The sequence below is a fragment of the Petaurus breviceps genome, unplaced genomic scaffold (assembly GCF_028583685.1).
Source record: "Petaurus breviceps papuanus isolate PSGF00001 unplaced genomic scaffold, PetGlider_PUasm1.0 98, whole genome shotgun sequence".
In the NCBI taxonomy this organism is placed as follows: domain Eukaryota; kingdom Metazoa; phylum Chordata; class Mammalia; order Diprotodontia; family Petauridae; genus Petaurus; species Petaurus breviceps.
In genome coordinates this window covers 8757228-8780632 of record NW_027187460.1, presented here as the reverse complement: position 1 = coordinate 8780632, position 23405 = coordinate 8757228, and the positions used below count along the sequence as shown (strand labels likewise).

Sequence of the window (23405 nt, the reverse complement as noted above, 5' to 3'; positions counted from 1 at the left end):
GATTCCAAAGACACTAACTGAAGACCAAAGGTGAATGAGAATAGCCACAAACAAAGATAAACAGAAATGTCACAGCAGCCAAGAGAAATATAACATGGCACTCACTGGCATAACCTTTGAGAAATCATGGTCACCACCATACCACAGTGAGTTTTAGGAGTAGGGCTTTTTTTAGGAATGTATATACCCTGTAGGTATTTGCATACTCTACCATAATAAGAGAAAGATTAAATACTAATTTTGTTTTTTCCTTGTTAAAAAAGTTAACATGAAAAATATGTTTATGATCAGAGTTTTCCAACAATGGGCTTTCCAACAAAGTAATGTGTTCTTTATCACTGGGGGTATCCAAAGGATTCTTGTGTATAACAGGATGCTGAAAATCTATGCGTAACAAAAGAGAAATGAGTTCTCAATTTTACAAAGGCAAAGGGCAGTATGCTATTGTGGACCTAGGAGCCAGAAGCCCTGGGTTATTGTAATGGCCCCACAACCAATTTATTCTGTTACTTTGCATCTTTAGGAGGTTTTCTTATGTGTCACATGAGGGAACTGGATTAAAGAATCAACAATCTACCTTCCAGCCCATAAGGACACTTGAAACAGAGAGAGATGTTTTATCTGGGTGGCCGTACCTCTCATGGGGCTGCTAGACTTTCACAGTGTGCAGGGGAAGTGAGCCTGCCCTCTCAAAGGTTATGCCACTGGTGTATAAAAACTGGCAGGTCTTATCAATCTGGAAAAGCATTGAATCTCCTCTAGTTCTATTACAATGTGACTGTAAAGTCACAGCCAATCTCACTGATAATTGATGAGTGATGGGTGAGACAGAAAAGAAGTTTGATTTCAGCCTAACACTGAGAGATTACTTCAGCTTCACTCTTCAAGGAGACTAAAGAAGAAGGAAGGTGATTCATAGGACTCTGAGTTATGTCCATTCGCTGCTCTCCAAAGTGCTCACCTTATCTCCCTTGAGTCCAGGAATCCCAGGACGTCCATCTTCTCCCTGTAAAAGCAATTCCAAAGACATGAGTACAAAACCAAATACTAAAAGTCAAATATCATATATCAGTCTCTAAGGTCCTGGGAAACTACATGATTCATCTGAAGTGGTTTGACAGAATATAGTTTGGATAAGTCAACCTAGCAGAGCCATTTTGCTGCCTGTGGGTCCCTCCGGGAATAGAAGAGCAACTGCCGATCAAATGGCAATGAGGTCACTCTTTCATGACTTGTACTAGAATGGGCACTTGGATTTGGAGTTGGACGACCTAAGCTCAAATACTGACAACCCAAGTTTGTTTCTTCATCTAAAAATGAGGGTCTTGGATTAGAAGAGCCAGGTTAAGGAATCTGAATTTTACACTGTAAGCCCTAGGGAACCACAGAATATTTTGAAGCAGGAAAATGACATGAGCAAAAGTAAGGATCAGGAATAATATTAGTCATTATGTTATTTTTTTTTTACTATTAAGAATAATGACAACAAAAAGCCTGACATTTATAAAGTGCTTTAATATTTCAAAGCCCTTTATATAAATAATTTTTTGACTCTCACACCTATAAGGTTTTCAGATACTATAATACTCATTTTACAGATAAGGAAACTGCAGAACAGAGAAGTTAAGTAACTTTTCCATACTCATATATGTAGTAGGAGTCATAGGATAGTACGGAGAGGGCAGAAAAAGACCAGTTGGATTTGCGATGCAAAGCCCTAGTTTTGAAGCCTGGGCCTCTAATTCTTCAATTCAAGGCACAGATGGGGGCATGAAAAAGAATACTGACTTCAACATTCAGTCCTAGCTTAGCACCTGCTCAGAATCAGATGATTTGGAGTTGGAAGTAATAGAAATAATTATCACTTTTGCAGAAGATAAGATGGTGTAGAGAACCTCTGGAGAGTCAACTAAAAATTAACTGAAATAAGTAACAACTGTGGCAAAGATGCAGGATATAAAATTAAACCATCAGTACTTCTATATATTACCAATGATATCCAGTAGGAAGTGATAAAGAAAAATTCCATTAAAATACCCAGCGAACACATGAAATATTTGGGAGTCTACCCTCCAAGATATGCACAAGAAATATATGAATATGACTACAAAACATATTATATGTAAATAAAGGCAAACTTATGCAATTGAAATAATATGAATTGCTCATGGGTAGATCAAGCTAATATAATTAAAACTTAAATTAATTTATTATTCAGTGTTGTACAAATCAAACTAACAAAGGATTACTTTAGAAAAGTACTTAAAGTAATATTTAAACTCATCTCGAAGAAAAATATGTCAAGAATCCCAAGGGAAATAATAAAAAAAAGTGGGAAAGAAGAAGGTCTAGATTTATGAAACATCAAACCATAATACAAAGCACTAATCATGAAAACATTAGAAATGAAAACAAATGGAACAGATCAGGTATACAATATGTACAAACAAAAGAGCACAATAACCAAGTGTTTGATAAAATCAAAGACCCCAATTCCTTGTGTAAGAACTGATTATTTCACAAAACTTGCTGGGAAAATGCAAAGTAGTCTGGCAGAGACCAGGTAAAGACCAATAACTCACAGCATGTACCAAAATAAACACCAAATAGTATAACACTTAGAAATAAAACATGACATCATAAATAAATGAGAGGGACAAGGAAGAAACTATCTTCTAGATCTCTGGAAAGCAGAAGAGCTCATGGGCAAATAAAGCAATACAGAGGTTCAGAAAAGAATAAAAATGACAAGTGACATTACATAAAATCAAAAAGGTTTTTTTTTTGGTAAAACAAAACCAATACAGTTAAAATGAGAGGAAAACAGGTAACTGGGGTAAGAGAATGTGTGTATGTGATTTGTTGCAAGTTTCTCTGATAAAGATCTAATTTCTAAGACATAAAGGGAGTTAATTAAAATTTATTTTCTGAAGAGTCTACAAGTTTATTGGCAGACAACTGACCAAGTGTTGTGTTGTACACAATTCAATTTGGCCTTTAAAAATGATTTAATAATAAAATAGCTGGTCTAGCTCTTTCAACCATTTTGACACATCATCCAGGTGATTGATTATTTATTGCTTTTTGTAATACTGAGCAAAAACAAACAAACAGACATTATACCATTTGGTGAATTGATTCAATTTACATATTTCACTAGAAAGAACATAAGCAAATCATCACATATTAACATCAGTAACAATCCAATAACATTCTCCCAATCGGCCATCTTTATAACTTCACAGTAAGGTTGTTAAAATGATGTTTGTTATTGTTCAGTTGTTTCAATCATAGCCAATTCTACTGTGACATTCTTATTTTATGCAAATATGCATTTAAAGGAAAACAACATCCTGATGATAAGGAAAGGGTAAATCCAAAAAACTTGAACCAACAGCATCTAAATGTTGTATCGTCATTCCTCTTAGCCCAAAGTGAGGGGTGGGGGAAGGAAGAAAAAAATCTACCAGGGAGAAGAAATTCTTAGAAGTTGTTTTGCAATAAGGTCTGCTAAAGATAAACATAGGGCCAAATGACATTTTATGAAAGTGAGGGAGGCACAATGATTAATATTCAGTCTCATACCTGTTACTTCTCTTACTAAAAGAGAAAGAATGACACTCTGCCCCTTGTCATCTACATGTGCCTTTGACATTATCAATGTTCCTAACTATAGGAAGTTTACTCCTGCAAAATAGGCAAGTTATCAAACTAGCCTTCTTTTCACCAACTACCCTCAGTCTTACAAAATTTAAGGGGAACTTTCTTAACATATTTTCCTTTAAAAGTCTAGATACTGTGCACTCTCTACAGGATGGAGGTCTGTGTGGAGTTTGTACATATTATTCAGGGTTTGCATGAGGAATGCTACATTACTGTTGATCTCCATCAAGATCAGGTTATCTAGCTTGGTAGGTGCTTTCTGTAGTTTGACAAAACTTTCTCCAGATACCCAGAGTTTGCCTATTTGAATATCCCACATATTCTTAATCAGAGTATGGAGATACACAAACCTAGAGACATTTCCATCCCAGATGTTCAATGCACCAGTGGTCGAGCCATTCAAGTACATATTTGCCTGATTAGCCACAGTCAAACACACTGAACCTTGTCCCCAACATCATGATGACATTGGTCCCCTTCTGGTATGAAGGAAGAACAACAAGCAGGATCTGGATCTCATTTGCTTTGGGGATGTTATCTAAGGCATGGTTTAACAACAATTTGCTAAGTTCCATGTAATAAAGACTAGGATTGGGGTAAATGTCTTCTGCTTTCTCTCTTGATCTCAAATATTCTCCAATTTTTCAACATCCATTCATTGAGGAAGAATCACTTGACATTTCTGTTTTAGGTAAACTGCCAGTTAAAGAATCACTTCCACTGGTAAACGAAGATTAAAAGGTCCCAGATTCCCACAGCCCATCCCCAAACAGGTAGATCTTGTCCAGGCTGAAAGTGGGGAGGGTGACCACATTCTTATAAACCAGGAACTCCACCTTAACTGAGTACAGGGACCTCCAGACAGCCCCTTGGTCTGCGTATCCAAGCCTTGGGGACAGAGGCCAAGGAAGAGTCATTGCCTTCCTGACACTCTGACTGATCTGTGGTACATAAGGAACCTTGGAAGAACCTAACTGATTCAGATTTAAAGAATAAAAATCATTCCCCTATCAATAAAATATTCCTATGAATAAGAAGCCTGCATAGATAGTATTCATAGGAAGAAATACAAACTATTACTATCCATTAAAAAAAATTCCAAAGAGCAATTAGGGAAATGCAGATTAAAGAAACTCTGAGGCACCATATACCTACCAGACTGGCAAAGTCAACAAAAAAAGAAAATGACAATTCCTGGAGGGGGTGTGGGAAAATAGGTGCATTGATGTAAATTGATCCAACTATTCCAGAATCAATTTGGAATTACGCTCAAAAAAGTTATTAACTGAGCATATCCGTTAACCCAGTGATTTCACTAGTAGGTAGATATCTTTAAAAAGGGGAGGGGGAAGGGAAGAAGAAAAGAAGAACCCATATGTACAATAATATTATAGCAGCTCTTTTTGAAGTGTTAAATAATTGGAATCTGAGTGTTCATCAACTGGAGATGGCTGATTAAATCATGGTATATTGATGTAATGGAATGCTAGTGTGCTTTTCGAAATAATAAAGGGAATAGTTTCAGAGAAAAATGGGAAGACTGTGTGAATGGAAGCAGAGGCGAAGTAAGCAGAAACAAAAGAACAATTTATATAGTAGTAACAACCTTATAAAAACAAACAACTTTGAAAGACTTAAAAAATTCCTATCAACACAATTATCAACCATGATTTCAGAGGATTCATGTTACCTCCTAACAGAAGTTGACAGACTCAAAGTACAGACTGAGAAATACATTTTTTGGACATGATCATGGGGGATTTTTTATTTTTTGCTTGATTATGCATGTAGGTGAAGGGGTAGGTGTGAGAGAAAATGAATTTCTCTTAATCAGAAATAAATTGAATTTTATTTTAAAAATGTTCTTTGGGGGTAGGATGTCTTTAAATTAAGATTATTATTTTAAATGTGGCTATTGGTTTGTCTGCTAATCTCTCTGAGCATTAAAGTTTCTCATCTGTCAAAGGGATAGAATCATACTTGTACTCCCTGAAAGCATTGTTGTGAAGCAAGTAATTTATAATCTTTAAAGCCCTAAAACATGGGAGGTGTTACTTCTTATTAAAGCTTCTTACCTGCTTTAATGAATGGCTTAATAATCAATAATTAATAGTAATGCTTGAAAACATTTATATAGTGTTTACAACTATTATGTCACATGAGACTCACAACAACCCTTTGAGGAAGGTACTACATTTTACAAATAAGGCAACAAAGGTTGAAAAACATTAAGTGATTTGCACAGACTAAACAATTCAGCAATGTCTGAAGCAAGATTAAAACTTAGGATTTCCTGACTCCAAGTGCGGCACTCTATATTGTCTGATGCAAACAAGTTTTTCTGAAGTCCCCAAATCCCTTAATTTCCTTAAGCAGGAAAAATATTACCAATATCTTCATATTTGCCCTATTGATCTACATCACAAACTCCTTTTAACTAAGATGGTGATAAGGCAAATGTCCAACCACTGTCCAAAGATTCACAAAATTTAAATTTTCTGAAGATTAAATTTAAAAGGCTTACAGTTCCCAAGTTTTTTTGTGTTTTTCATTTTTCCCCCTTTTACTCTGCCCATCACATCCCAATTGTAATGCATTGTACCCATGTTCTTTGGCCACACGAACCACCTTTGTTCATTTTATGGCTCACTCAGCTAAGTCTCTGATGTGTCATTCTGGTACAGAAAGGAGTCTGGAATTTCACAAGCTATGTCAATAGAATGCATGCTCTACCAAGCTGAAAAGTTGTTGAGCTGGGACCTAGTAATGAACTTGTCTCCCTTATTTGTTAGCCCAGGTTAAATCTAAGTTTAAATATTACTTCAAATATATGTTTATTTTCCCCCAGCAACATCAACTTTTGAAGACTATTTTGGTACTTCAGAAAAACCTCAAGCCAGATCTTCTCCTTGTATCATTTTCGGTTACAGGTTATCTTGGCTTTATAATAGTCCCCTCCTTCCTCCTTTTGCCAAGGACTTCTTCAATCCTCCCCTGTCCCTTTTCTGGGACCTTTCCTTGGAAATTTTCGTTGTTTATATCTTAAAGTTTCCTAGCTAATTGGCAGCTACTGCCTGTGACAGCAGACGCGGGAAACCAATCAAATACACCTGAGCAAGGATCTAATCTTTCTTATAAATATCTGCCCTTTTTTGGAATTCCTGAGAGAACCTCATGTGAGATGTGTCTAAGGCATAGCAAGATAGACCTGGGAGGAGCGGCAAAAGCTTGGAATAGCCATGACATTAGGATCAAAGGGAGTTGCTTTCATTACCTTAATGCTTTTCTTTCTGGTCTCATGGATTCCACATCACCTCTCTTAATGTTGTAATGCCTCCATGGATATATACAGATATCAGTTGTATCTTGGTTTCTTAGATAACTGTGCTCACAGTATACCATTGTCTCCATTCTCTATCCCCATTGCCCCCACATCCTCTCTGCTTCACTACACTATACACAAGTTAGGCAACTTTCTTTATGTAGAGTAAAACTCTCCCAGAATAAAGGACAATCATTTTTTAGTATTATTAGTTGGATCGCTTCTTCAATTGAAATGTTTAAGGCCCCCAAAAGTAGCTTCAATGGGTTAGGACAAGCATCTAATGAGTCATACAGGGATGGTGATCTAAATGGAAAGAAGGAATTCCAGTATGACTGAAAAGTTATGGGCACACAGTGAATTTCAGCAACCAGAATCATGATTTTCTTTTTCAGTGACTGGGAAAGTCACTGAAATTCTATAGGATTGGTTTTCTCATTTATAAAAATGAATGTGTTGAATGAGATGGCCTTTGAAGTTCCCTTCATGTCTAGGGCTATGTTGCTATGAATTTAAATACTGAAACATTTGAGGCATCATAGTAAAGTAGAGAGAGTGCTGGACTTGGGAGTCAGGAAGACCCAGGTTCAATTTCCTCTCAGGCACTTACTGTGTGCCACTAGGCAAATCATCTGAGTTGTCTCTACCTCAGTCACCTTACCTGTAAAATAAGGCGAGGTTAGTTTCCGTGGCCTTTACAATCCCTTCCAGTTCTAAATCTACAATTTTTCAAGTTGATTCACTATGTGAGAGCCATTCTCAAAACCCAGCCATAAACAGTGGTTGAATTCTATAGTCATGGGTAATTATTTTGAAAAACAGAATACTTTCTCTTTCAAAACCTGTATTTTAGAATAAGTAATAACCCAGGGATCACATGTATGGAGTCACAAAGGTAGCTGGAAGGAGGCCAAGTCTTCTATAGCCTCTGGAACAGTATGCCACTTAAAAAGTATAATATCTGAGCATGGATTGTTTTTATTTTCCTTTAGGAGATAATCCTATAGGGAAAAAAGCAACAATAAACATATCTCTGTAAAATGCTGATGCCATAATAAATATGCCACTTTTGCTAGTCCACAATTACTGTTAAAAAAGCATTGCTGAATTTGTATTTAACTCCCATGAGTTCAGCTACCATCTGTATGCAGATAATTCCTAGATTGCTGTATGCAGTTCTTGTTTCTTACCTGAGCTCCAGTTTCACCTCATCAATTGCCCTGTGGACATCTCCGACTGGAGGTACCAAGAGAATCTCAAATTCAACATGCCTAAAATAGGGCTTGTTATCTTTCACCCTAAACTTTCTCTTCTTCCTAAGTACCTCATTTCTTTTGAGGAGGGCACCACCTTTTCAATTACCCAAGTTTGTAGACTCAAATTAACCCTCAACTCTTCTAGCTACCATTGCCCCTCACATCCAATCAGTTACCAAACTTTGTCAATTCTACCATCTATAGAATAGCTCACATTCATAATAAAGGTCCAGCATCTCAAATTCAATATGTCCAAAACAGAACTCATTATTTTTCAACCCAACTCTTCTCTTCCTAATTTTCTTATTTTTGTTGAGGACAATACCACCCTTTCAATTACCCACCAAGTTTGTAGCCTCAAAGTAACCCTTGACTGTACCCTTTACCATTGCATCCAGTCAGTCACCAAAACTTGTCTTTCTCCCTCCACAATATAGCTTGCATCCATCCACTCCTTTCTACTCACACAGTCACCACTCTTATTCATGACCTTTTACCTGGACTATTGAACTGCCCTCCTAATTGGTCTCCCTCTTTCCAATCCATCTTTCACACAGATAAAAATTGATATTCCTAAAGCTCAGACCTGACCAGGTCACATCCTTGCCCCAGAATAAAATATAAACTCCTCTATTTATCTTTTAAAACCCAACACAGTTTGATTCCAGCCTTACTTTACAGGCTTCTTCCCTTTTAGTTTCTCTCACATACTCTCCATTCCAGCCAAGCTTGCCTGAGGAGGCCTCCCTATACATAACATTCTATCTTTTGCCTCTGTGCTGACTTTTCCCCAGGACTGGCAAGCACTCCCTTCCTCCTAACCTTCACCTGAAAGAGTCCCTAGTTTCCTCGAAGTCTCTCATGATTACCCCCACCCTGTACTCCCTGCCACTAAAGTTCCTAGCAATGTCCATTTAGAAACGACTTTGCACATATTTTGTACATGGGGAGTTCCAACAGTCTAAGGTCAGTACTAAGACTTTTGAGAAATGGGGCAACTTGTATAATTTCCTATGAACATATTGCTCCTTATAAGCTTCTCAAGGTCAGGGACTATACTGTTTTTGTCTTCATATCATAGCACCTAGTCTGCATACAAAAGGCCATTAGTCAACAAGCTGGTCAGTAGAAGAACATTGATTAAGTGCCTACTGTGTGTCAGGCACTATGTCAAGCACTAGATATCGGATTTAATGAATGGAGGAATAATTTGACTTGTTGGGAAAAGCTTGGACTTGGCATCAGGATTCAGTCTCATGTCTTGGTTCTAGACTATCCATCTTAGTTATGTGACCCTGGACAAGTCACTTGGACCCACTGAACCTGAGGTTTCTCATATATAAACTAGGCAGCTACATGGCCTAGTGGATAGAGAGCTAGACCTCAAGTCAAGAAGACCTGATTTCAAGTCTACCCTCTGACATTTACTAGCTGTGGAACCCTAGGCCAGTCACTTCACCTCTGTCTACCTGAGTTTCCTCATCTATAAACTGAGGACAATAATAGCACATTCTACCCAAGGTTGGTGTGGGAACCAAGTGACATATTTGTAAAGTGCTTTGAAAACCTTAAAATGTTATAGAATACTAACTATTATTCTTACTATTACTACTATTTGTAATAGTTCTATTATTGGTGAGAGCATTAATATTATTAATATTAGCTGTGTGAGGGGTGGCAAGGTAGTGCAGTGAATAGCACTAGCCTTGGAGTCAGGAGGATCTGAATTCAAATCTGACTTCAGACACTTAAAACATACTAGCTGTGTGACCTTGGGCAAGTCACTTAACCCCAATTGCCCCTCCAAAAAAAAAAGGCCACAAAAAATATTAGCTGTATTGCCCTGAGCAAATCACTTAGCTTCTATATCTACCTCAGTTTCCTCAATCATAAAACAGGGATAATAACAGCATCTACCTCACAGGTATGTTGTGAGAATCAAATGAGATGATAATTGTAAAGCCCTTAGCACAGTGCCTGGTACATGGTAGCTATTATATAAATGCTTATTCCCTCCCCCTTTCCTTTATATTATTACTATTAGTATTGCTATTATTATTATACTAAGCACTTGAACTCTCTAAAGTTGAAAGATAGAGGAGTTATTATTATCATTATGGGTTCTTTGTATTTACTCCATTTTCCTAACATAAACATACTTCAGAAAAGTAAGATATCTCAATTTCCTACTGCAGATAAGTTCCATATAAAAGGTTCTACCCTCCACAGCAACAGGATTGCAACTGTCTGAGGCTCAGAACGCAAGAACTGGAGAGAAAGAAGGAGATGAAGAGGGGAGGAGTGAGACCCAAGCAGAAGGCAGAATAGAAATCAAGCGTAGGGCACTTACAGCTTTCAAGAATTAAGGGCTTTTAGTAGTTAGAGTTTTATAAACTCTTTGCCAATGACCAGGTACTTATCCCATGGCCTGGCAGCTGAAAAAAACTAATCTGGCCCATACCTGGTTTGATTTCACTTCACCAATAGCTCTAAGTTCATTGTCTTGTGTACATTCCAATTGAATTCAATAAATTTCTATTCTACTTTTGAAGAATAATTATTTTTTTAAAAAAACTATTAAATGCCACACTACCCATAGTCTTTGAAACTAAGTCCAAATTTGTCCTTTTGCAAAGTTTTTCCAAGCCTATCTTACATCTAGTGCCTTCCCTCTTATTTCCTTCCTATTTACCTATATGTATCCTGCAAGTTGCAAGTTTGTAGTTGTTACCACCCCCCCCCTTCCCATTTAAATGTAAGCTCCTTGAAGGCAGAGGCCATGTTTGGTCTTTGTATCCTCAGCATTTCGCACAGTGCCCAGCATACAGTAAGCATTTACTAAATGTTTATTGACTGACTGGTCAGCCTAGTCCCACCAGGTATATAGACTTAATCAAGGATGTGGCACCTACAGAAGGCCTATAAAAATATCTTTGTAAAAGAATGAAAACAAAGTGCTAGCTGTAGTCCTAGAGAGAAAGGCCATTGATGTGCTAAAGATTTCTATATCTATCTTCATGACCACTGAAGACTGAAGAGCTTGAAGGAATCATAAAGACTACCTTGACCAATAGAAGGAAGGAAGGAAGGAAGAGAGAGGGAGGGAGGGAAGGAGGAATGAGGGGAGGAAGAAGCAGAGGGAGGGAAGGAGGGAAAGAGGTCGGAGGAAGGAAACACTTATTAAGTGCCAACTAAGAGCTAGGTACTGTGATAAGTGTTTTACAAATATTATCTTATTTGCTCCTCACAACAGCCCTGGGACATAGATGATATTATCCCCATTTTGCAGTAGTTAAGTAAACTGAGGTACATAGAGGTTAAGTGAATTGCCCATAGTAACACAGCAGGATTTGAACTCATATCTTCCCAATTCCAGCTGAATGCTCGCCACAAAACTGAGATTTCAACGTAGGCCTTTTGACTCCAAGTCTAAGCATATTTCTAATATATGATATAGTTCCAATTCCAATTCCAAAAGTTTGAGAACTGCTAGATGAGAGAGTTTCCCAGGTTCCTTCTAGCTCTAAATCCATGATCTTAAGATCTCTAATTATGGAAAATTCACTACCACTGTTGATCATCTCTCATTGGCAGATGGTTTTCATTCATATTGTAGCATTATGAGGATTAATCATCAACCTGTTCAACCTTCTCTGAACTCCTTCCAGATGATCAATGAACCTCCTAAAACATGGTATACATCATAACCAGACATAGTCATCTAGATATGGTGTGAAAAAGGCCAGGGCCAGGGGACTGTCATTTCTCTTGTTCTAGACACTATCCTTTTATTAATGCAGACTGAATAAATTCAGGACTTTACATTTATTCCTAATGAGCTTAACTCCTGGTTTTAGCCTGTCAAGATCAATTTAGATTTCAGTCCAGTCATACAACATACAAGGAAATTCTCTGAGCTTTGTGTCGTCCACAAATTTGCATCCACATCTATGTCTTCATCTAAGTTTTTGGTGAAAAAATGTTGTACAGCACAGAGCCAAGGAGAGATTCTCTGGGGTGCTGCCCTCAGTACCCTTTCCCAATTTGACATTAATCCATTAATGATTATTCCTTTGACATGTTACTCAAGCAGTTCCAAACACACTTAACTGCTATTATTGAGTTCACATCTTCCCACACTGTCGGCAGAAACTGGGTGACTGACTTCTCAAATGTCTGACTGATGCATAGGAGCTCTGCAGACTATGACATTTTACTAGTTTAGTGGTATAGTAGCATTATTGGTAATTCTAACTATAAGGTATCAATATCAATACCAATATCAATTCAGAACCACCAAAGGTCACAGAGGAGTAAGAAAAACAGCTGTCAGGAAGTCCATGCATTTTATTCTGCCCAAAGAAAAATGACCTGGCCTCCAACCCAAGCCACTTAACTTTATTAGTAAATTTAAGAATGCTAATTTAACAAGCTTCATGATCTGGTCTTCCCTAGTAACCTTCCATTCTGCCCCAGTTCACAGGAAATAGTTAAAAGAAGTAATCAAGGTCACTCAAAGCAGTCCCAGATAACTGTAAGCCAACATAGTTAATGGGTTAAAAAGGGAAAAACAGCCACTGTCGGTCAAAGCACAATGTGGTATAGAGGGAAAAGACAGCAAGGTATGGTTGCTGAGGGTGCTGGATTTGGAAACAAGAATCCTTGGTTCAAATCTTGTTTCTAACAATTAGCATCCGGTATGGCACTTAATTCTGAGACTCATTTCCATCGTTTGTAGAGTGAGGACAATAATACCATCGAAAATCACCAGATTGCTCAGACGAGATATAAAAGATGGATAGGAGAAAGGAAATAAGCATTTATAGAGTGACTCCTACTTGCTACTTGCCAGGCACTGTGCTTTTTATAAATATTTCACCTGAGCCTGACAGCAAACCCTGCAAAGTAGGTCTTTTTATTAGTCTGATTTTATAGTTGAAGGAACTGAGACAAACAGAGGCTAAGTGACTGGTCCAGATTCACACAGCTGAGACTGGATTTAAACTCACTTATTCCTTGGTCCAGGCCCACTTCTTTGTCCACTCTGCCATTAATTACTTCAAATCGGAAGAAAGAAAAGAGGAAATCCAGTTAGGGATATGACTCTGGACACTTACTTTAGCTAAAAAGAGATGAGAATGTGAAGAATTATGTGAGGCTGTACTGATTCAGCTCTTGAAGGTCTATGAAACATATTACATATGTTACTTTATTTGATATGCACAGCAAAATGTGTACTGTAGGCATGATGTTCCCTGTCTTACAGATGGTGAAACTGAGGCTCAGAAAGGTGAAATGACTTAGCCACAGTGAAATGTCTGAGGCAAATGTACTGCACACCATATGAAACACTTTTATTATTACTTATTTTTGAGCAAAGTCTGATACCACAAATAAGGAAAGACTGTCTATATAATTCAGATGCCAGTGTTGTGAACAATAGGAAGATTCCCTCCACAATGATATTCCCCCCTGAACTATGGATTCAAATACCAGTAGGGTGCAAACCTCTAGTACAGCCAGCCTTTGTCCTGCCTTTCCCAGAACTAGGAGTGGGGAGAAAGATGAGGTGGTACAGGAGGCTTAAATCTTTTATTTACCCTTGTTAGCAATGGAAAACACCCATTTGAGGCATTAAATAAATCCACAAAATGAATACTTTCTCTGCATCTTTCCTGAGCTCAAATTCCAGGACTGCCAGCCTTGGTTCCCACACTTATGGCTCTTGAAAGTCACTGCAAAGTTCACAAAGGAGAACTTTAAGAAGAAAACAACCATGACCTTAAATGACATGGTTTTCCTCAAAAGGATTTTTGACTTAGGTTGGTATCTTCCTACTGGGGGAGTGACACCCCAAATCACTTTACAGCCCTACTCACAACACCACATTAAACCATGTCCCCCCTAATCCCTCTGGCTTCTTGTTTCCACATGATAATAACTCAGGCAAGTGCCCACTTGTTGGGTTCCTTTCTCTCCTCTAGCACAAAACCTTTTGATTTGGAGATAAGGGCCTTTTGGTTTTTGATTTTGTGTTTTTTTTTTAATTTTCTCTACCACATTTAACTTACCAGTTACCAACTGCCTTCACCCTGACATGGCCAAACACTATAATCACAGGAAGATAAGCATTTTAAGCTAGACCGGACATTCTGAAACCTGAAAGATATCTGAATTCAAAGTCAAGAAACCCAAGTTAGTATCTCAGCTTGAAAACTTATTGTTTGAATGTGACCTTAGACAAATCCCTGAATAAATTCAACAAAGAGCATAGTAAGCATCTATAGAAACCTCTCAGTTTCCTCAGATGTAAAAATGAAGGGCTTGGTTTACTGACAAGTGGCCTGTGGATAGCTTTCAAGGGAGTCTATAAACTTGGGTGAGGGGATAAAATTAGATCTTTTTCTTCACTAACTTCTATATAGAATTTAGTATTTCTTTCAAATATTTAAAAACATTAGAGAATGTTGAAGAATGTTGAACTCTGAGAAGTGGTCAGTAGGTCTTACCAGACTACCAAAGGAGGCTATGACAGAAAAGTTGAGAACTTCTCATATAGATAACCTCTAATGATTTTCTGGCTTGACATTTTATAATTAATTGTATAAATGAATTTTGTGAATGAATAAGCTGGTCCAGAAAAGGAAAATTAATTGTTCATAATAAAGTGGTAGTTAAATCATTGAACTTAAAAGTCAAAAAGTCCTGTGTTCAACTCTCACATCAGCTACTAATTACATATGTGATCTTGGGCACTTGATTTCTCAATGCCTTATTTTCCTCATCTGTAAAATGGAGTCCGTTGATTTGGTTAGGGGGAAGGAGGTGCTAGTTGGTGTAGTAGATACAGTGTTGGGCATGGAGTCAGGAAGACCCAAATTCAAATGTGACCTCAGATGCTTGCTACCTGTGTGAACCTCGGCAAATCACTTAACCTGCTTGCCTAAGTCTCTTCAATTGTAAAATAGGGGAAATAATAGCACTTGCTTCCCGTGGTGGTTATAAGGATCAAAAATATAATAATTATAAAGAACATAACATAGTGCCTTGCACATTGGAAGTGCTATGGACATGTGAATTGTTGTTGTTGCGGTTATTATGTCACTGTATTCCCAGCATTTAACACACAGCAGGGCAGGGACTCCTCTTGTGATTCCATAATTATATGGAATTCCATGGAGAAGAAACTCCCTATGCAAATGCAGCTTAGCAATTTCTCTATAATTTATGCTTTTAGGGATTTGCTAAGAGCAATGAGAGGTTAGGGGCAGCTAGGTGGCACAGAGGATAGAGTACTGGGCCTAGAGCCAGGAAGACTCATCTTTCTGAGTTCAAATCTATCCTCAGACCCTGTGTGACCCTGGGCAAATCCCTTAACTCCATTTCCCTTGGTTTCCTCAACTGTAAAATGAGCTGGAGAAGGAAATGTCAAACCAATCTAGTATCTTTGCCAAGAAAACCCCAAATGGGGTCACAAAGAGTTGGACATATCTGAGAGTGATGCAACAGCTAGAAGTTAAGTGATTTGTCCAGAGTCACAAAGCTAAAAAGTATCTGAGACTGGATTTGAACTCAGATCTTGATGACTCCAGGATCAAAGCTTTATTCATTGCTCCACTTAACTCATTAGAGTCCTGTAGTAAGTATCTACCTCACAGGATTGTGAGAATCAAATGACCCAGTATATGTAAATTCTTTTCAAAACTTAAATCCTGATATAAATATAAACTATTATTATAATACAAAAAGAACCTATATTTTAAAGCATTTTGTAATTTGAAAAATGCTTTTAGGGAAGTTAGGTGGCACAGTGAATAGAGCGCTGGCCCTGGAGTCAGAAGGACCTGAGTTCAAATGTGGCCTCAGACACTTAACACTTATAAGTGGTATGACCTTGGGTAAGTCACTTAACCCCAATTGCCCTGCCTTTCTCCCTCCAAAAAGACAAAAAAAATGCTTTTCTCACAATAATCCTTTGAAGTAGCTATGGCAGGGGCGGGGAACCTGTGGTCTGGAGGCCATATTTAGCCCTCTAGGTCCTCAAGTGGGGCCTTTTGAATCCAAAATGCATAGAACAAATCCCCTTAATAAAAGGGATTTGTTTTATAAAATTTAAACTAAGTCAAAAGGCTGTGCTCAAGAACCTAGAAGGCCACATGTTCCCTACCTCTGAGCTAGAGTAAGCATTACTACTCCCATTTTGACAGCTGGGGAAACTGAAGGTCAAAGAAGTTAAGGGACTGGTCTCACCCTTAATCAATTTTAGGGGTTGGCATTTTGGCTTCTTATCTACACACCAGGCTGCCTTTCCACACTCAAATTCAATTCAACTTAATACATGCTTATTAAGTATCTATTATGGGCTAGGCACTATCCAAGGTGCTGGAACACAAGCTAAAAAAAAAAAAAAAAAGGAAACAGACTCTGTCCTTAAAGACACTGGTTCCTAACCAGAGGTTCACTGGCCCTTTAGAGGTTTGTGGATAGAGTTCAGGGGCACCATGAACACAGATGGGGGGGAAAAAACTACCTATTTTCACTAACTCTCAATTGAAATTTATAATTTCCTTGAACTACTTTTTTTTTTTAAGCAATCAGGGTTAAGTAACTTGCTCAAGGTTACACAGCCAGTTATTTCTGGGTGTGGTGCTGAGTGTCTGAGCCCGGGATTCTATCTCCAGGTCATCCTGAAACTGGAGCCGGTGCTCTTACTCACTGTGCTACCTGGCTGCCCCTTTCAACTACTTTTTAAAGTTACTCTGAAAAGGGGCTCATGGGCTTCATTACACTGCCAAAGCAGGCCAGGACACACAAAAGGTTAAGAACCTCTACACTAGGTAGGACATTATATTCTACTGGGAGAATCTAGTATATACATAAACAAATCAATATAAAATATAACTCAAGAGATGGACAGCAAGAGGAAAAGAGAAGGGAGATCAGGAAAGCATTAGAAGAGGCAGCAGTGGGACTGTGCTTTGAATGAATACGTTTGCTTGGTGAAGTTTTTTAACTTCCATCACTGTCATCATCATCATCATCTGGCAAAGTGACAAAGATAGTGGAAAATCATGCTTCTGAGGGACCTGCACCATTCCCTTCATTTACTGTAAGTAGCTTCCTTCCATGGAGTTCGGTTGAGATAAATATATATCCTAGACAGTCACTGTTACACAATCAAAGAAAATTATCAAAGGACTACCTAGTAACAAAGTGAGGAGCAAGTTAAAAGACCATTTTCATAAGATTTCCTTTTTATATGTGAAGAGTAGTGGCCTGGTCGGTACAGATCATCCAAAATGCAGACAGCAAAATTTCAATTTTCAAGTTATCATTGAATCCAGACATTTTACAAGATGTGTTCCTGCTAATATGAAAATTGCATTCCTCAGGAAGAGTGAAAATGACACAGATATTTGATGTTTCATTATCATCTCAGCAATATCTCATCCAATCACTATTTATAGTACTCTCCCAATTTTTTCACTCCCTACTGTCATTGCCTGAATATATCACCAACTACCTCAATTGACTATGAAGAAGAAGTAAGATTCAGGAGAATAACAATAGGCCTGGGAGTGATTTGAAAAATATTATTGGGATGGCTAGGTGGCCCAGTGAATAGAGCACCAGCCCTGGAGTCAGGAAGACCTGAGTTCAAATGCAGCCTCAGACACTTGACACTTAGTAGCCGTGTGACATTGGGTAAGTCACTTAACCCCAGTTGCCCAGCCTTCCCCCCTCCAAAAAAAGTCAAAATATTATTGTTATTTTGAAAATATGTTCTCAGTCTGACCTCATCTGCATTCAAAACACAGTACTACTCTGGCATATACTGCTGATTATTACGAGTTGCTAACATGATGAAATGAGGGTCAGAAACTTATCTTCAGGTGGGTTAATAAACTATCCTTGTGAGCCAGCCTGGAAAAATGGCTTCACTTTCCTAAGACTTGATTTCTTTAATTACTAAATTTAAAAGAATTAATACGTGTACTATCTCCCTAGCATATTTGTTGTAAGGCAATAACTGGATACCAAAAAGTGCTATGTAATGATGGCTTATTGCTACAGTCACTAACTATAGACCATAAAGGGCTACACAATTACTTTGTAATTATTATTTAAAGTGTTGCAACATTTTTTTGGAATTATGTCTTCAATTAATGCAATATCATCATAGTTATACCTCACTTATCTTGGTTATTGATGAAGGCATTTGACCCCAAGTATCCAGGAGAACATAGCAAAAAAACAGAAGGTAAGCTAATGTAGTTACAAAGAAGAGAAAAAGAAATACTCAAAACCCCATATTTAAAATTTCAGTACTCTACTTATAAAAGAACCCCTCAGGCTTCCAGATTAGGGGCCTAGCCCCATCTATTTCACAAACATTGGTTATATATATATATGCTTAATAGCTGAGGTTCCCAAGGGAAAAAGAGATGAGAAGCAAGATTGGGGCTCAAAAAGAACTGTTAGAATCAGTTACACAACAAGCAATGAGAGGTGAGAACTGACGTGATGCAACAGCAAGTGTAAAAATGGAAAAACTTCTAATAGTAGACAGAAGAGCTCAGAGTACATAACTGTCTAGGATAACTCAGTGTGGGAGCAAATGGCCTATAAAGCTTATAGCCCCTCTGAGCATCCACTTACTCTCAGCTGCTCTGCTTGGCCTGGCCTCCCCCAGTATAAACTCATCATCTTGGACATTTATTCAGCTTCTGTACTCCAAGCTTTCTTATTACCCTCCGTTGCTTCTCCCCTCTGACTGGAAGGCTGGGGAGTAGAGCAATGAACTCTCAAGACCTCCTTATATAAAGTGCTCAGACTTTCCCAGTGACCTTCATTCACCATCAGATGCTCTCCTTAGTTTGGACCCTCTGGTGCTCCATATATCCCATGCCCTTTTCAGTTTCTTTTTGTGTATTGTCCCCCACCCCCTTCACTTTTAGATTATAAACTACTTGAAGGCAGGGACTATTTCTTCTTTTTCTATTTTGTATCCCCAGCATTTCACACATAGAACCTAGAATATAGTAGGCACATTATAATTTTTAATAACTACTGATTTTTGACATTGCTGAATTACAGCACAATAAGTGATGTTCATAATTATGACCCATCATCATCATCAAGGAAAGGACACGTTATATTTCTTGCCAGGAGGCAGGATGATATAGTGGAAAGAACAATGTATCTGGAATCAGACAACATAGGTTCAAATCCTGGTTCTTCAACTTACTAACCATTTGGCACTGGGTAAGATACAACTTCTCAAGGACCCAATTTTTTTCATCATAATATCCTTGAATTTGACTTAATTTCACAGCCTTTATGGTTCCTTCCAGCTCTAAATCAGTGATCCTATGAGTTTTGTTAAGTGTCCAGACACCATCCTTAAGCTATAGAATTCTATAAGTTTATTCTTCAATGCCTCTACACTGTTCACTTTGAGAATACAGAATGATTATAAGTACAATAATAATGAGGATGAGAACAACAACAATAACAATTATAATAATAGGCTAAGACATTTGTCGATCTCTCTGGGCCTTGGCTGCTCCCAGGCCTTTATTGCTTTTTTTCTGTAAATTTTTAAAATTTTAAACTTAAATACAAAATGAGAAAAGGAAAAAAAGAGCATTAGCATGTACATAGCAAAACATAAGAGCAGATTTAATATGAAACAATAAATTTCTATTTCAAACAACTATATAATAAATAATATGCACTGTTTTCCAAGCTATGAAACTTTTCTTTGTTTCCTTGTAGGCATTCTCTTTGTTCTCTGCAGCGCACTTTTAACTTTATTTACCTCCTCCTTCCCCGACCACCCTAAATAAGGCTAATTAAATTTAAATGTTTTATATATATATATATAATATATGTATATATTTATGTATATACATAAATATCTATAAAAGTACACACATATGTAAGACCATACTATGTATATTTCCACAAGTGATATGTTTCCCTGAAGGTGGACAGCATCTTCTTTCATCGTCCCAAATCTTTCCATATTTTTGAAAATCAACCAGCTCATCATTTCCTGTATGATGGCAATATTCCAACACAAGCAATTCTATCTGAGTGATTGTCTATGAAAGTTTCCCCCCACTTTTTTTGCAGTCCTTCTACTCTCAGTTACATTGGTTTTATTTATACAATAATATTTTAATTTAAAATAATTGAAATTTTCCATTTTGCACTTCAACTTTGCTCTCACTTTATAATATAGTTTAAGGTCTGATACTGCTAAATCTCTTTCTTTTATATCTTTTCCCTCTAGTTTTTTTGAAAGTCCTAACTTATTCAAATAAGATGATTTTCTTTAGTAATTTAATTGGGATGGCATCAAATACCTTTTTGATTTTTTCAACATATATCTGAGAATGGCTCTGCTTTCACATCTGCCAGTTCTTCCAGTGTACCCTTGGATGCGGTCTCTCTGGACTACATGACCACTTCATTCAGGTTAAATCTTAGCAAAAATTCAATAACTACCTACCTCACAAGGTTGTTAAAATGAATAGATTTTGTTAACTGTCAATATATACATTGGTGTATTTATGAGAGCTATTACTATTTTGGTTGTTATTATTACGTTCTTTCTCACCCTCCACCACCTCTAACCCTGGGTGATGGTGAGCATTTAGAAAATGCCTGCCAACTGGTGAACTTAACCAAATTTAGAGGAGGCCAGTCTCTTCAAAAGAGTTAAGGTGGAAAGCCAGGCATTTCCGGGTTTGATTTCTGACTCTGATTTAAGTTCTCGTGAAACACAAACTTCTGGAAAAAAAACAAAACCCTTCAACATTGCAGACTGAGAGCATAACACCTTTATTTATTGTAACTTTTAGCTGTTTATTCACATCTGACAATGCTATTCCAGTGTACATAAGCCACTAACCCCTCCCCACTCCAAACCCTTTAATTATTGTAAAAATAGAAACCACTCAACCACAGTTCTCTAACCTGATAACCATGAATAATGCACATTAATGCATAGTCTAAGAATAGGGAATTCAGCATGCTGACAGAGCCAGACATGAGCTGAGAGAAGGGGGGACTAGGATGGAGGCGAATTGAATAAATATAATTTAGAAGTGTCACAAAAACTGACCATACACCCACATTTTCTTGGTTATATTCCTTGCATTATGGTGCTGACCCTATAAAATGAATACTTTTCTGAGCTTAAGAATCATCCATGGTGAAGTTAATTACTCCCATGAGCTAGTCCCTGGGTGGTCAGCTAGTTTTGATTGTTAAGGGTTTCTCCTCATCCTTTGCACAGTAATAATAATGAACTTAAAAAAACACTTTAGGTAGGTAGTGAAGGTCTTCTCTTCGTGTTACAATTGAGGACACCAAATCTCAAAGGGATGAAGTGACTTATGATAATGCAGTCCTTTCCTATCTGAACCTGGATTCAAGCCGAAACCTCCTGACTACAAATCCATAGCCATTTCACTGTTAATAGAATATCTAACTTACTTGTACTTAGGCAGAACATTTATTCATGATGAGTGCCCCTCTGAGTCAGGTGGTATAAAAACATTATGCCCATTTTACAAACAAGGGCAGCTAGGTGGTGAAGTGGGTAAGATCCCTGTGCTTGGAATCAGGAATACTCATATTCCTGAGTTCAAATCTGGCTGCAGGCACTTACTAGCTGTGTGACCCTAGGCAAGTCACTTAACTTTAACTCTGTTTGCCTCAGTTTCCTCATCTGTAAAAATTCACTGGAGAAAGCAATGACAAACCATTTCAGTATCTTTGCCAAGAAAACCCCAAATGGGGTCATGAAGAGTTGGACCCAGTGACTGATTTTACATGTGAGGAAATTGACATCAACATCATTATGTAAAAGTATTCCCTTTACTCTCTGATATTGTCCATCACTTCTGTGCCAGGAGGTGAATAATAGGCATCATTTCTCTGGAGACAAGGACAGTCATTGCATTGACTGAAGTTATTAAGTCTTTCAGTTGTCTTTCTATGTACATAGTTATATGTATGTAGTTATATGTTCTGCTCACTTCACTTTGCATCAGTACAGACTATGCAGGATTCTCTAAAAATTTATTTTATAATTTCCTATAGTGCAATAATATTATATTACCTTCATAAAATTCTTAGGTTGAGCTTGTCTAAGAGGGAAACTAGGACAGCCTCTGAGATTCTTTTTTTTCCCCCTTCGTAGCCCCCCATTCAGGATCAGGAATGTGTCTTTGCGCAAAGCTATTCCTTCCCCTCTATTATACTTCTTAATTCTGACCCCCTTTCTGTCACACACACACACACACACACACACATACACCAAATCAGGCAGCTAGTCATACAAAGAACAGAGTGTCAGGACTGAACAGACACTAGCTTTGTGACTCTGGGCAAGTCACTTAACCTTCTTTGCCTCAGTTTCGTCATCTAGAAAATGACCTTGAGAAAGGCAAAAAAGGCAAACCACTGTAGTATCTTCGCCAGAAAATCCCAAATGGGGTCACAGTCAGACACAACTGAAACAGCTGAACAACACCACTACCAAATTATTATTGTTATGTGTAGGTGTGTGTCAATCTCTTTTGCGTAGTTCATCTAACACTTGCTCCTTTCTTCCTCCGTGTTTATATACTCTTCTCATGAATTCCAAGAAACAAGCTTCATCCCATATTTTCCTCCTTGGTACAGTAGTGTTTGATGCTCCCTTCTTGTTCCCCAATTCAAACCCTCAGAATAGATCCATTCTGATCCTAGGACTTTTGTTTTTCTGAAGGGTTGATGACTCGCTTCTTTCTCTACTATTAGAATGTTAGCACTACATCATCATACAGCTCCTTAAAATTGCTCAAATAACTATCTAAGTTTCTCTGGGTTCTCGTGTTTCTATTTCAAAAGTCCTACTTATCTCTGGACTTTTTATCATAAATACTTGAATGTCCTTAATTCTTTTAAGTCATTTTCCTAGGATTCCCTAGGATTACAGCACTTTTTAAAGAAAATTTTTCTTGGTTGCAAGTCTGCATCTTTTGCTTTATGGAATGCTGTATTTTAAGATCTCTTTTTATTTGTTAGAAAATTACAGGTTTTATGTGATTTTAAATATGTTCATTAAGTGTTTCTTTCTGGATATAGTTTTTTTTTTCTTTGACGTG

The 23405-nt window shown here is 37.6% G+C and overlaps 1 protein-coding gene and 1 pseudogene across 1 annotated transcript in view; both read right to left on the bottom strand.

The window, feature by feature from the left end:
• The window catches only part of COL22A1 (collagen type XXII alpha 1 chain), a 630085-nt gene that overhangs the window by 326236 nt on the left and 280444 nt on the right, over positions 1-23405 (bottom strand). Inside the window, exon 13 of the mRNA XM_069081305.1 lies at positions 962-1006. Coding sequence (XP_068937406.1) covers positions 962-1006 — 45 coding nt within the window. The remainder of the gene's footprint in view (positions 1-961; positions 1007-23405) is intronic.
• Positions 3573-4580, bottom strand: LOC138155990 (DNA replication complex GINS protein PSF2 pseudogene; annotated as a pseudogene).